Source organism: Aotus nancymaae, unplaced genomic scaffold (genome assembly GCF_030222135.1).
Source record: "Aotus nancymaae isolate 86718 unplaced genomic scaffold, 86718_ANA_hifiasm-v0.15.2.pri h1tg000033l, whole genome shotgun sequence".
NCBI lineage: Eukaryota > Metazoa > Chordata > Mammalia > Primates > Aotidae > Aotus > Aotus nancymaae.
The window spans coordinates 5,788,636-5,804,485 of NW_026988447.1; the positions used below are offsets into that span (position 1 = coordinate 5,788,636).

The window sequence follows — 15,850 nt, forward strand, 5'->3', positions numbered from 1 at the left end:
AACTAAAAATGACTGTAACAAATGGTTTGAAATGTTCTCTGGAGGATTATTGACTTTTTAATTCAGGCTGCCATCAATCCTCATTTATATTTCATAATATGTATCCTGGGAAAAGTAAGCTACTTTTAAATGTGTAGCTTGTCACTGAGGTTAAACAGTTGCTATGCCAATCACTTATCCTTCAATTCTACGTGAGTTAAGAGACACTTTTCAGAAAATCACTTAACACCAATAAACTGAGACATGTTAATTACATAAAGATATTCATTTTTCATATATATATATACAATCTATATGAGAATTAAAGTTATATATGACAAAAGTTATTATTCACTGGTTTTCTTTCTGTGCCTTCATAAGTACATCAATAAAGTAGAAGCAGCTAGGAATGAAGGAGGAAATTGAACATCTTATTTTAAAAGGTTTCCTTTGGGGAGTATGAGTGACAGTCTAAGTGGCCCATATAATATGTGTATTTTCCGAATGAATAATGTGGCATCTATTGCTCTTACTGAGGTAATTGGTGTGCTTCCTTTCAAACTAATTCTCAAACAGACTTAGGCTGTCTAAATTTTTAATATTTTCAGAGTTTAGCTGGGAAAGGGAACTAATAGGCAGTAGGGTGGTAGGCTGTAATCCTGACGTGGTGGCTTTAGTCTCTTGGTTTGCACTACTTTTATAGTTCAGTAAATCTGGAAGATTGGAACTTATTCAATAGTCAATGAAATTTGTATATACAATGGATCCTTCAGACACTACTAAGTAAAAGTGGTGAGATTAACTTTGTGTTGCATTTGAATCACCAAATAGAGTCTCAGTTTGGTTTTGGACCTCATAGTTTTTTATTGGCATCCTGATGGCTGAAACAAAAGGATATCGGGTTGTTCAAAATACATGCATTAACCAGAGAGTGAATGGTCCAAGTGAACAAAACTTTTATGTCCTGTTCTTGCTTTTGATAAGGTATCTCCTGCAGAAACTTCTTTGACAGAGAACTAGAGTCCTCTTCTTTATTTATCAAGTCATATATCTTATTAAGGACAATGTATGTTACGTATACTCTCATGGACATTCTAAATAGCAAATGCTAAATTGTAAGTGTGAGAAAGGAATAACTGTGATAAGCCTGCAACATAGATCCTGTGGAACATTTCCTCATGGTCTTCACTGCATCAGTCACTCAGCTACATAAAGGAATTTAATGATTAAATAAGGCAAAACCTCTTCTCTCAAAAGAGCCTATTATTAATCATCTATAGCATATCATATATTCCTGTATATATATATATTGCTTTACAATATATATTGCTTTACAGTATACAACTCTTTGTATTTTTGTGATTCTGTTTGATTTTCAAAACCTTAAAATATGGTACAATATTTATTTTATATATAAGAAAAAAGAATCAAAAATATTTGAAAATGAACTCGAGATCACATAACTATTAAGCAGCAGAATGAAGACTCAAAACCTTCATTTGTGTCAGTTTAAATGTCGTTAAATGATAACAAATTAATGTATTTTTATTAGCAGGGAATTTTCAAAATCTGAGGTTCAGAACTCACTTGAGGAACACTTTCATAAAAACAATATGCATCTTAAATATTAAGTATCATTCTCAATTAAGAAAATTCAGCTGTCCAGAACAATTAGCTTTCAACGTGAATACATTTAATATTTGTGTTAGAGATGGCATGTTAATTTTTCTTGGAAAGAACAGTATGCTTTTGGATATTGGAATTAAAATGTCTAAACCATTTGCCCTAATATATCCAAGTTTCATCTAACCTCAAAACTTTACATAGAATGATTATGAAAATTATACAATTAATAGTCCATCATTGCATAATTTCTGAATCATTTCCCACAAAGCTTAGTACATTATAATGGCAATTATAGTGTTCTTGGAATGCTTGGCACTTGTAGATAATCGATACATATACATTTCAATGAATGCAGGATTTCTTTCACAGCATTTTTGCTGGTAAATGGGGTAATTGACTGTCCATGCAATTGCATGTGACATTTATCGAACTACCTATGACAAAACTCATCACTGGAAAAATGTAAAATACTCAGCATCATGCATGTAAATGTCTCCTCCACAGCCGCATTCACTACACTGCCTGTCATACTCCCCTAAACACTTCAAAATACGATTCATTTCCTTTAAAGCACTTTGTGTTGATAACTCCCTTTTTTGTGTAGCTACCACACCTCTTTCAACTCTACTACAGGACATAAAGTGTTCTGTTACAATTGTTGTTTTCTGGTTTTCATTATTGAGCAGCACATACTTTGAGAGTATGAGACATGTCTTGTCCATCTATGTCAATTAACAGTTTACGGTTTATCACATATATTAAGTAATCAATATATGACTAATTCAAAAGTGAGTATTTCATAAGTGGTACAATATTTAGATCGTTTCTACAAAGATCGGTTTTACTAATTTTGTGGAACGGGAATGGAAATGAAAAAACATTTGATGGCTAAAATTAATATAATGGTAACTAAAGGCAATAATAATTAAAGGTACCATGGACATGGTTTATTACTCCATTGATTTTAGTCTTATTTCATTTTTATCAATAACATTTCAAATAATGTTTTGGAATGTTTTCTCAAAGGGTTTGAGGACCATATGTTAAATATATTTATAGATAGTTAATATATTTTTGCTTTATTAAATTTAAAATATTTGAAATATTTTATTACTGATATTTACAAATATGCAAACTTGTATCATGCAAACTTACCAAATTCACTTATTATCACAATTTGTCTAATCTTTTGTATTTTAATTTACTCTATGCCATCTACAAATGCTTAAGATAACTCTTATAACAAAGAAAATATTTTCTTGTTTTCTAAAGGTAAATGACTTTTCTGCAATTATGGAAAAGATCATAGAATTTTACTCCTTTAAAATGTTAATATAGTGAATTAAATTCAATTATTTTTGAATGTCTATAATTAAGCAATGTGTTATGGTATATTACTGATATATTTTGGTTGACAGTATTTTGTATGGGAATTTTCATCTATTTTGAGTGACATTGATCACTAATTGTTCTTTCTTCTTATGTCTTGCCACATTTTGGCGTTAAGTTTATGTCAACCTAATAAAATGAAGCTGGGGATTTTATTAGTTATCTCTGCTGCATAATAAATTAGTGAAAATATTAGTGGCTTAAAACAACAAACATTTATGTCCTTTGAGATAGTAGGAAAATTGAGATATGCAATAATTAATACAAGAATGAGATAATCAAATAATTTGAGAACAGCTCTGCTAGGTGATCCCAGCATAAGATCTTTTCTGAGATTTCAGTCAACATGTTGCTCAGAGCTATAGTCATCTGAAAGCTTGATTGAGGCTGGTGTATCTACTTCCAAGGTTACTCACTCACATGGCTATTAGCAGGAGGCCTTAGTTTTTTGCTGGCTGTTGTCATGAGCCCTCTCTCTGGCCTTTAGCATATAAGCATTCCCATCAGACTGATTAAGAGTCTTATGACATGGCAGCTGAATTCTGCAAGAGCAAGAGAACAATGAGAATATTGCAATATCTTTTATGACCTAATGTTGAATATTTTGCACCGTTACTTTGCCACAGCTCTGCTCATTAACAGTACATCATTAAAACCAGCCCACAGGTCCCATGTGGAAAGTGGGGAACATTAGTCTCTACCTTTTGAAGACAGGAGTGTCAAAAATTGATAGAGATATTTTAACAGTACCAAAGAGATGCCTCCGGCCCCATTTTATTCTCTAGAAGAGTTTGTATAAGATTGGTGTTATTTTTACTTAATTTTGGGAAAGTTTTAAGTTTTCTTTGATTAAAAGTTTTTAAATATATTAAATTTATTTAAATGTTATAAGACTTTTAAGATTTTGTACTACTTTTTATGTGGTTCTGCTAGATGCTTGTCTTTCCAGAAATCTGTTCATTTTATTTAAAGTTATGTGTTGGCATAAAACTGTCTATAATTTGTTCTTTTTAGTTTGTACCATTTCTGTAAGAGTTCAGTTCTCAATCTGACTTTCTTGGTTTGCCATTTTGCTTTTTGGAGTTGCTTTTAATGACTTCTCTTTTCTTCTTTGGTATTCTATAGTTTTACTGTAATGTCTATACATCATCCTTTTTAAAGGAAGTTCATCATCTGTGGGCTTTTGGAATCACTGGTTTGATGTCTTACACAGATCTGACAATATCACAATGGTTACCTCTTCAAATATTGCTCTCTTCTTTTTCTTCAGTTAAATATGTATAAGATACTCTTAATACGTTCTGTGTTCACTTACTCTCTCATCTGTATTTTCTGTATTTTATACCTCTGTGCTTTATTGTGGATATGATTTTTTTTCTGTCTTAACTTTCTATTAGCTCTTTCTATTATTTCTTTTTGTTTTTCAGCTGTATCTAATCTGGGTTAAATATAAACAGTTTATAATTTCTTTTCTGTCATTTAAAAATACAGCGTTTCTAGTTGGTTCATTTTAATTAGAACATTATGTTTTATAGCTTCCAAACTTTTTTATGTTTAGCTATCAACTCTTTAAACACAGGAAGCATACACGAGTAATAACTCCAGTTACCAGAGTTTTGTGGCTCTTTAAAAGTTGGCTGTTGTTTTTATTCTTACAGGTTAAGTTTGAATTTTTTGAGGAAAGCCTTGAGATACTGTGTTGCATTCAGCAAACTTGATTTAATAAACCATTTTAGAAATTATTTGAAATCTAAAGAAAATAGGTTAAGAGAGTTATTTCATCCATAACTGCCAGGCACTGGGGTACTAGAGAATATGCAATGAATCTTTGGACATTTTGTGGCCACTTGAATTCAATGCAACTAGTGACCCAGTGCAGAGAAAAAGAGTTACTATGCCAAGATCTCCAGACAAAATTATTGTGGGCCACAATACTAAGCCCGTTTACTTTAGCTGAGGCTGACTACCAGAATCAGCTGATTCCCAGATATTAGCATGTATTTGGAAACCATAAATAAACACACAATCCTGGCTTTCCAGAAGTTTTGGGGTCTGGTAAGGTAGAAGAGATAAATCACTGTATTCAATTAAATGAAGTAATAGGGCCAGATCTTAAAGGAGCAGACACTGAATTAATTAATGGCTAAAAGAAAAAAAAATACAAAACCTCCAAGATGTCTTATATTTTAAATTACACACACACACACAGGCACACACACACACAGGCACACACGTCTATGTATGTATATACACAGGAGAGAGAGACAGAGATAAAATGCCTTTGATTAGTAATCAACTCTGACTTCAGAATCTCCACCTGGTTTGGGAAATATTCTTGAGGGAGAAACAGCTGTAGCTCACTTCCATGAGCCTTAAAGTTTCTTCTGTACTCATTCTGCCATTCCTCATTATATCCCTAAGTTACCTATGTTTTCTGAAAATGCTTTCTGCAAACTTTTCCAGGATTTTAAGTTCTAGTCAGGAAGATAATTGATCAGAATCAATCATTATCACTTTTTCAACGTTACTAGAAACAGGAAGTTAACAATTTATCCACGTCTCACTTTTAATTACTGAGTCTTTCCGTAATTATGCCCAATGTTGTATTTAAGACATTTTAATACCAATGATTTTATATATATGTATATATGTATATGCATACATATATACATATATATGTAATGGCAAAAACGTTTGAGATTTTATTCAATACTAGTTAATTCAGTGAGGAATTTTTATAAAGAAAATTATTTTACTTAATCTGAATGCAATTATCAAATCAAGAAATGTTACATTAGTAGTATTTCAATATCTAATACAGCGACTATATTTAAATTTTGTCAATTCTGTTAGTAATATACTTTATAGCTTATTTTTCCTGGTCCAAGACCCAATATTTATTTGCATGTTTCATTTATTTCTTATAACTCATCTCTTTTAGTCTAGAGTGTTTCATTGGCCGTTCTTTGCCTTCCCTTTCTTTTTTATTCAGATAACATCCACATGCCATTTATCTGTGTCCAAATGTACCATTCAGTAGCTTAAAATATATTTACAAGATTGTGTAACCATCACCAATACCTAAGCCCCTAGAACATTTTTATCACCTCCAAAATAAACCTTATATCCATTAAGCAGTTATTTTCCATTCCTCCCTTTCCTCAGTCCCTAGCAATGACCAATATGCTTTCTATGTCCATGGATTTGCCCATTCTGGATGTTTTATATATGGATTAATATATTATGTGGACATTTGTGTCAGATTCCTCTCACTTAGCATAAAACCTCCAGTATTCATATTACAGAATGCATTAGTATTTTCCTCCTTCTATTGCATGACTACATCATTTTATATTCTCACGGGCAATGGCCAAGAGTTCCAGTTTCTCCATGTACTCAACAGCATGTTATTTTCTGGTTTTTGTTTATTTGTTTAAATAGCCATTCTAGAGGGTGTAAAGTGGGATCATATAGTGGTTTTGATTTACGTTTCCCTCTTTTTGTTTTTTTTTTAAATTTTTGAGTATTTTCTTGTGCTTATTAGCCATTTATATGTCTTCAGTGGAGAAATAACTATTCAATTTTTTGTCCCCAATTTTAATTAAGTTGTTGGCTTTTTAGTTGCTGATTTTTAACAGCTCTTTATATGTTATGGATACCATCAGAATTTGCAAATATCTTTTCCTGTTTTGTAAGTTGTATTTATACTTTTTTTTGATAGTGTCCTTTGATGCATCACAGAATCTAATATATTTATTTTGTTTTTATTGTTGCTTGTGCTTTAGGGTCATATCTAGAAGAAACCACTGTCCACTCCTAGATCAGAAACACTTACTCCATGTTTTCTTCTGAAATTTTCTTGTTTTAGGTCCTACATTTAGGGCTTTGATTCATTTTGAATTCAATTTTATTTATGATATAAGGTAGGAGTTCAGGTTTATTTTCTTGCTTGTGGTTTTCCAATTGCCCCAGAATGATTGAAAAGAAAAATTGACCATCAATGTATGTGTATATTTCTGTACTCTCAACTCTATTCCATCCTTGTGTCACTATTGTACTCCTTTAATTACTGTAGCTTCATTGGATGTTTTGAAATCAGCAGGTATAAGCCCTCCACCTTCATACTTTTTCAAGATTTTTTTTTTTTTGGCTACTTGGAGGTCTCCTGTAATTTCATATTTACTGAGGATTAGCTCTTTCATTTCTCAAAAAAAATGCAGTTAGAACTTTGGTAAGAATTGCATTGTACCTTCGTCTTTCCTTTACTTGTCTTTGTCAATTTGGGAGTATTATCATCTTACCAATAGTCTTTACCAATTTGTACTATCTTACCAATCAATTCGTTCAATCCAGGAATACAAGATGGCTTCCTATTTATTTAGGTCTTCTTTAAATTCTTTCAACGAAGTTTCATAGTATTTAATATGAAAGTTTTGCATTTTTTTAGTGAACTTTATACCTAAATTTTTGATACTATTGTAAATGGAATTATTAATTTCCCAACATGCTATAATAATAAAAAGACTTTATTTTCCCTCCATTATATATTCATTCATTTACTTATATAACTGAATTCATGGTTTCATTTAATTCCTTATACTACCTTGTAATTACTAATTATTTCAGTGCACAAATTGTACCATCTTTAGCAAATTGGAGTCTCTTTAAACTGGTTTCTATATTCTTTTAGTATGTCTAGTATGTCTCATCATTCTTTGAGGACTTCTGTGATTTCTGAAACAAGGTATTCCAGGCTTATCTTCTATTTTCCCTAGAAAAATCCCAGAATAGTTTTTATCCAGGTAACACTGGTATATTTCAGTGTATAATGCTATTTGGAAACTATGTAGAAATGTATAGCATCACTAAAATATATAATTTATGATTTCTCTTATTGCAATTTTTGTTTCTTTTGGAAAATTAAATACAAAATATGAATCACTAATTCACTTTCTCTTTCATTTCTTTCCTTAGTTCCTCCAGTCATCCGGGTGTATCCAGAGAGCCAGGCTAGAGAGCCTGGGGTAACTGCCAGTCTTAGGTGCCACGCAGAGGGCATTCCAAACCCTCAGCTTGGCTGGTTGAAGAATGGAATTGATATTACACCAAAGCTGTCAAAACAACTCACGCTGCAAGGTGCTTTTTACTTGCATTTATTTCTCTTAAATGACCATGTTGAAGATTTATACTAAAATTTATAACATTATTTGGAAAAAAAGAGAACAATGAGTGTTGGTGGCAACAGAATGTCACGAATATGAAAAAAATGCTTATATCTAAGAAATTATATGGCAAAGAGTCTTTTAACATTTTAATGTTTTTAATAATAGTCTTGTCATAATGATGAATGATGTCATTATTTTGGTGATAGGTAAAATTATTAAATTATGTATCTTTAAAACACTTGTCCTGTGAATTATAGCAGTTATGCTGAACAGAATAATTAGGTATTTTCATAGAAATTCGTTTCTGAAGTTACTTTTAAAATGTTTAAATAATACATTAAATATGTATTATAGAGGATTTCAATACAGAATTTTTTAGTGAATTTTTTAGCATATTTTGTAAGTGAAAGAAGAAAAATATTAAAAAGTTACATGTTTTCCATTTACATTTTTAAAGTTTGTATTACATTCTAGTATATAAAATATTTTTCATATTCTAGTATTCTGATGTGTAGACATAAATAAATTACTATATAATAGATAAAAACATTCCCAAATATATGGAAAATAAACAAAACCGGGCAAGATTTGTAAGGTCAAATAATTTGAATAGTCCAAAAGCAGTTGCAAATAATATGTTGATTATACTATCAGAAAAAAAAAAGAGCAAATCTTTTTTTCATTGTTAGGGGTAGCACACAACACTCGTTTTACTGGAGTACCTTCTGCGGGGAAATTCATTTCTTATTTTGTGACTTTAAATTTTTTAAATTTATACTATTAAACATGAATATATTTTATCACTTTATTACATAGAGTTTTATTATTCTGCTTTAATAGGGAATATATTTAATCATTATATATTTTTAAATAAAACTTTTTAAAACTTTTACTTATTTTTGGAAGTCAATAGAGACATGTCTGTCGAAGTGTCCTTAAACTTTAAAAACTTTAATCCTGGAAATCACTAATGTGTATATGTAGGTCAGACACATTTACATATGTATCTACTAATTACATCAAGAGGTCTTTAATCTGAGAAGAGAAGATGTATCTAATTAACATAAATGAAATGAATAAAAGTCTAAATAGCTTCTGATTTTGTCTCTTGCCCATTTAATAGCAGTAAAGCATATTATAAAAGTATATAGAATTTTTGCTTTCAGGTATATACATGACAACAAATTTTTGAAGTTGTAACACTCCAGACTCAACATTTAAAAAGAGGAGGTGCTTGCAAAGAAATTACTGTTAATTTTTAAGACAGGAAAAAATAGTTAAAGTTTTGAGAGAATATTGCAAAAAATAAAAGGAAGGAAGGGAGGTTAACTGAAGAGATCATTCTAGGTACGTGGGGTATAAAACTCCATGTGACTTAATAACTATTTAATTATCTACTCACCCATCAGATGCTTCTTTGGTGTTTGTGTGGGAAGTCAAAGTCCAGGAACTAATTTAATATCTATGACAATGGCTGGGATGATATGTTAATTAGAGAGTGAAAGAAAGAAATTTTAGTCTCTTTCTATTAGTTTCTTCCCTTGCCTGTTAATAAAACATTTGTGTTTTCCCAAAGCACAAATTAACAGGCAAGGGAAGAAACTAATAGAAAGAGACTAAAATTCATCAAGAGGCAGGAGACTAGTTGATAGTACGGAAAAAGAGCAAGTTAAAATTAGAGTTTGACAATGGTAAATGCATGGAAAGGTTACTGTTGTTGCAAAAGTTATTGATAAGTGTTTACTTCAGGTGATCAGCTTGTTCTTATGACATTTAGAAAAACAGTATCAGTAACAATCAGTTTTCAGTGGGTTTAGAAATGAAAAGGAGACAAGGAATACATAAATCTTTGGCCAGATTTTGAAAGGAAAAAAAATAGAAGGCAGCAGCTCCTGGTGGGAAGGCTTAGGACTAATGGAGTTATTTCTTCTTGGATAATTTATCAATCTTGAGAAAATAGCAGTAGGGAGAAATGAGAAGGACAAAGGATGCAGGAAGAGTCATAGAAATCAATAAGAAATAAGGGAGATTTGCCTTGGAAAGAAACAGAAAATTTCCTGTGAGAAGTAAATCGTGGTGAAACTCCGAACAGGAAGTTTTGAGGTCACTTTCTGAGATCACTTCTATTTACCTCACGATTGAAAGATCAAGATCACTTGCTGAGAGTCAAGTTAGTATTATGATGGGAAACATCAAACAAAGTATATAAAGATTTGAAGTAAAAGTAGAGGTGGATATGAAAGGCATCTAACTGTAAAGGTCAAGTGAAATGAACAGCAAGTAGTTTTGAATGTCCTAGGAACTGAAAACTGTGAATCTGAAAATTATAAACTTGCTTATGCAATAGTCTCATAACTTTCTCAAAGACCTAGCTTCAAGGACACCAAATGCAGAGATAGGTTAGCTTATTCTAGTTCTAGAGGTTAGTAAGGCTGATGTGTCAGGATGGTAAATAGACAAAGGGATTGGTAGTTCTGGCAATAGAGTGGTAACATCTAAGAATGCTTGATTACACAAGAAGGCAAGGAAAGACAGCGGGACATACTGGTTAGGAGAACATGTAAAAATGTTAGGAGACAGTATTTAAAGAGGGAAAAAATTTATTTGGTGCTTCAAAACAAAGCCTAGAGAATTTAGGTTGTTAAATGTGTGGATCCTGAAAAAAAATGGTATGATTTTGGAGGAGGCCGTATTTTATATAAAATAAGAAGGTGAAGCAAATCTAAATATGTTGTTTACTACCTATCTTTTAGAGCAGGTTCCTATAAACTAAGACTCATAGACCATATCTAAATAGCTGTCTGTTTTCGTAAGTAAAGGTATTTTTCGTTTGTTTGTTTTTGCTTTTGTTGTTGTTGGTGGTTAGTTTTTAGAATACCATAGCGCTCATTTATTGTGTGGCTGCTTTAATGCTGCTATGGCAGAGGTGGGTAGTTGCCACAGAAACTATGTGGCCCACAAAGCCTAAATTATTTACACCTGGCCTTTTGCAACAAAATGAAAACCCGCCAACCTCTTTTTTGGAGTAGTGATTCTTGACGAGTGATGAGGGGAATAAGGGTATGTAGTATGCATTTGCAAATCAAGAAAGAAGTTCAAGTTATTCTCTCTAAAACATTCACATCCACTGCCTCTCCATATCTCACATCCCTTGAGAGCTACTGGCTCTTAGGCAATGGCAATCAAGCTCTTTTCTCATTGGCTTTCTACACTTTTATCCCCAAACAACCATACTGATTATGTTGCCTTTTACCTGTCACAGATAGTCATGTCCCATTCTACTGCATGTGTGGTTCTTGTAACTAAGCAACATGGATCACACAGACACAAATATGCACATAAACACACACACATCCACACAGAAAGAAAATAGAAGGAAAACAAAGAAAAAGAAAAGAAAGAGAAACTTAAACAAATGACTATACTAAATACTCAGCTTTAGAGCAAGATAGGTCAAGAGTTCAGCTTTTACACTTACAGTCAAATGACATGCTCGATTTCTTTCTATACTCCCTGATTTCTCACCTAATAATTATTATCTGAGATATTGAGGGATAATACGTGTGAAAGTTCCTAGAATCTTGCCAATATATAGTAAATGATTGATTATACCCTGATTTTTCACATTGGAGAATCCTATTTATTATTCAAGGGTTATCTTAAAAATTATCTCACCAAGATGTAAAACTTGGATTCATCACACCCTTAACTCTTTGTTCATACATTCTATATCAACTTCTATATTTTCCATGTTTATCTTACATATAGTTCTGACAAGAGACTGAAACTTTTGTATACTAGTCATGTGTGATTATCTTTCTGTCCTCTTTACCTAATAATAACAGATATACAATAAGAACTCAATAAACTTCACTGGGCCGGGCATGTTGGCTCACGCCTGTAATCCTAACACTTTGGGAGGCTGAGGCAGGCTGATTGCTTGAGGTTGGGAGTTCTCAACCAGCCTGGGCAACATGGTGAAAACCTGTCTGTACTGAAATACAAAAAAATTAGCCAAGTGTGGCGGCGTGTGCCTGTAGTCCCAGCTACTCAGGAGGCTGAGGCAGGAGAATTGCTTGAACCTGGGAGGCAGTGGTTGCAGTGCACTCCAGCCTGGGTGATAGAGCGAGACTTCATCTCAAAAAAATAAAAGATAAAGCTTGATGAATGGCAATGGTAAACTTGCATAATATTGCTCAATTAATTATGAAAACATCTTTCATATATATTTACCTGCAAATTAATCATGTTGCTATTATTAGATTTCTGTAAAGATTAGGGGAACGTAAGTTCTGAATATTTTAAATACATAAATGAAATTATACTTACCATTATGAAATACCTCATATACAATGTATAATATAGGGAATGATACAAAACATAAAATATGCATTTGATACAGAGTACTGGGCTCTCTATTACAGAATGACAGCACAATTTATGAACATTTGAATGCTTCTGGAATCATTTGGCATGCCTTCAAAGTATGGAAGTAAGAAGGAAAACAGTTTAATTAGGACAAGTCAAGAGAACTGTTTGTGTAATCAGAAAGCACTGTACCAAAACTGAAATTGTAGTTTACAAGTGGCATTTCCCTTCTTTTTTCAGCAAATGGCAGTGAGGTGCACATAAGCAACGTGCGCTATGAAGACACTGGAGCATACACTTGTATCGCAAAGAATGAAGCAGGAGTGGATGAAGATATCTCTTCTCTTTTTGTGGAAGACTCTGCTAGAAAGACCTGTATGTATTGAACTGCCCCCCACCATGCACGCACCATACTCAACATACATTTTTATGGCTTTTTTAAAAAAGTAAAGGCACCAGAAAACTGTGAATTGCACAATGCATTATAACAAATAGATTTTATATGTAGGAAGGATAGAAATCTTGAAATACTCAAAACAGATTTAACGATGAAAAAAAGTTGTGAAATTTTCATTACAACACTAGATTTTATGTTTTTTGCAAGTGTGCATATGGTGTTTCAGGTCCTGTCTTCCCATTTGCTCTTGGAGGAATTTATATCTCTGGCAAAATCCCTCTCCTCAATTAAATGTGGAGAATTCAAGGCCCCCAGATGTATCCAAGGTGTATCTTATAGGTGGAATAAATTACTGTATTTCTTTTCCTGTCAGTTACATTGCGGTCACTGGATTAAGACCTGTACAGCATCCTTCTCTACAGAAGGTTCAGTGGTAACTGCCACTCCAAGGCACTCACTGCCCCTGACACAAAACCACACTGTTGCTGATCATGGTTTAGTACTAAACAACCTTTGTCATCATGGTTCATGTTGTCTGCTGATCTCCTGAAGTTATACCCAAAATGTCATGTTCTCTTGTATTTTATTTAATTACTTGGCAAAAGGGATACAGAAAGGGTGGGGATGCTGAGGATGGATTACTTTTTATGATAACTGAATTCTTTGGAACTCAAACTACCATTGTAGCATTCATCAAGTGCATTCTCGGTAAGCAAACAAATAGGCTTTATCTTCCCTTGCTCCACACATGCCACAGTGTGGTTGTTTTGGGATAGTGTCTGGGTGTTTGTGAAACGACTATTTCCTTTACTCTCTGCTCTTCAATATGATCTGTTACGCTACTATTAATATATGTTTTGCAAGAGTCTGATATTATTGGACCCTCTAAATTGACAGGCCCATTTCTCTGAATCCAGTGTTTGAACAAGGTTAAAGCATTTACTCAGGCAGGGGTCTTCCCATTCCTTCTTAAGTCATTGAGTGCATATTGACATGAGTGGATCCACTGAGAAAGGAGGACCTTACCTGGGTTCCAACTACTAGGGTAGTATTATCTTCATTTTATTTGGTTAGAGCAACCATCATTATAAAGAAATGTTAAAAAAAATGTCTTTAGGTAGAAAAAAGAAAAAAAAAGCTGGATTTAATCCGTAAGATTACCATAAGATCTACCGTAATTCCTTTACTCTATTCATTTTATGCAGTACATCCAGCACTAATTTGTAATTCACTTTCTGTTAAAAATTAATTTTAGGTGACAAGTAATTAAAAATGTTTGTTTTCTTTGCCCTTATGATGATGTTTATAAAACAGATTTTAATATCAACTCTATTTACTTACTTTCTTTCAGTGTTTGTCATGTACCTTTTAATATATTTCCCTCATTACAACAGTAAAACACCTAGCCAAAGCTTCTTTAATCTGTAAATCATACAACATTTTAGTGTGTGAATTCTAGGCAAATTTAAGGGGAAGAATTAACAGGATTAAATTTTCAACAAGGTTTAAATCTTGTTGAAGTGAAAGTGCCCATTTAAAAAATAACAATGCATATGATTAAAATCAGGACAATGCTAAATAAATAGAGTAGAATATTAGTAACTCCAGAAAAATATGAACTGCAAAAGTAATAATGTCTACTTGATAAAAGACAGTTTCCCTTGGGATACTTCCTAATAGTTAAATGCTAGAATCCTGTGTAACAAAATAAAACCAAAATCATGTGGATGTCACATTAGTGAAAATCACTGCCTTTTGTAACCCCTGTCTTAAGGATTATGGATCTGGGTTCTTTTCTAGTAATTTCATAGAAAGAGACCAATACTAGTTATACAGGCACATTTGTATTTTGGAGTGCTAGATATTTTCTTTATTTTTTAATTTTATTTTTTCAATAATTTCAAATTTTATTATAAACAGGATATGTCCAGGTTTGTTACATAGCTATATTGCTTGATGCTGAGGTTTGGGGTGCAAATGATCACATCATCCAGGTAGTGAGCATAGTATCCAACATGTTGTCTTTCAGCCCATGCCTCCTTCCAGACCTTGCTTCTTTAGGAGTCACCAGTGTCTATTTTCCCATCTTTATGTCTATGTGTATTCAATGTTTAGCTCCTACTTATAAGTGAGAACATATGGTTTTTAGTTTTCTGTTCTTACATTAATTCACTTAGGATAATGGCCTCCAGCTTCATTCATGTTGTTGTAAAGGATAGGATTTCATTCTTCTTTATGGCTGCATAGTATTCCATGATGTATACTTACCACATTTTCTTTACCCAGCCCACCATTGATAGGCAACTAGATCGATTCTATGTCTTTGCTATAGTAAATAGTGCTGCAACAAACATGCAAGTGCATATGTCTTTTTGGTAGAATGATTTATTTTCTTTTGGATATAAACTCAGAAATGGGACTGCTGGGTCAAATGGTATGTCTGTTTAAAGTTCTTTGAGAAATCTCCAAACTACTTTTTGCAGTGACTGAACAAGTTTGCCCTCTCACCAACAGGATATAAGCATTCTCTTTTCTCCACAGCCTTGCCAGCATCTACTATTTTTTGACCTTTCTAGTAATAGCCATTCCAACTGATGTGAGATACTGTCTCATAGCAGTTTTGATTTGCATTTCTCTGATGATTAGTGATATGGAGCATTTTTCACATGTTTGCTGACCATTTGTATGGCTTCTTTCAAGAACTATCTATTCTTATGCTTTGCCCATTTTTTAAATTGGATTATTTGTTTTTGACTTGTTGACTTAAGTACCTTGTAGATTCTGGATATTAGACTTTTATTGCATGCATACTTTACATGTATTTTCTCCCATTCTGTACACGGTTTACTTTGTTGGTAATTTCTTTTGCTATACAGAAGCTCTTTAGTTTAATTAGGTTCTTTTGTCGATTATTGTTTTTGTTGTG

The 15,850-nt window shown here is 32.6% G+C and overlaps 1 protein-coding gene across 5 annotated transcripts in view; it reads left to right on the forward strand.

Annotated features, from left to right (window-relative positions):
• Nucleotides 1-15,850, forward strand: part of FSTL5 (follistatin like 5) — an 832,703-nt gene that overhangs the window by 654,380 nt on the left and 162,473 nt on the right. For all 5 annotated transcript variants that reach the window (XM_021666691.2, XM_064383772.1, XM_064383775.1 and 2 more), the window contains exons 9-10: nt 7,969-8,130; nt 12,768-12,902. In XM_021666691.2, coding sequence (XP_021522366.2) covers nt 7,969-8,130; nt 12,768-12,902 — 297 coding nt within the window. The remainder of the gene's footprint in view (nt 1-7,968; nt 8,131-12,767; nt 12,903-15,850) is intronic.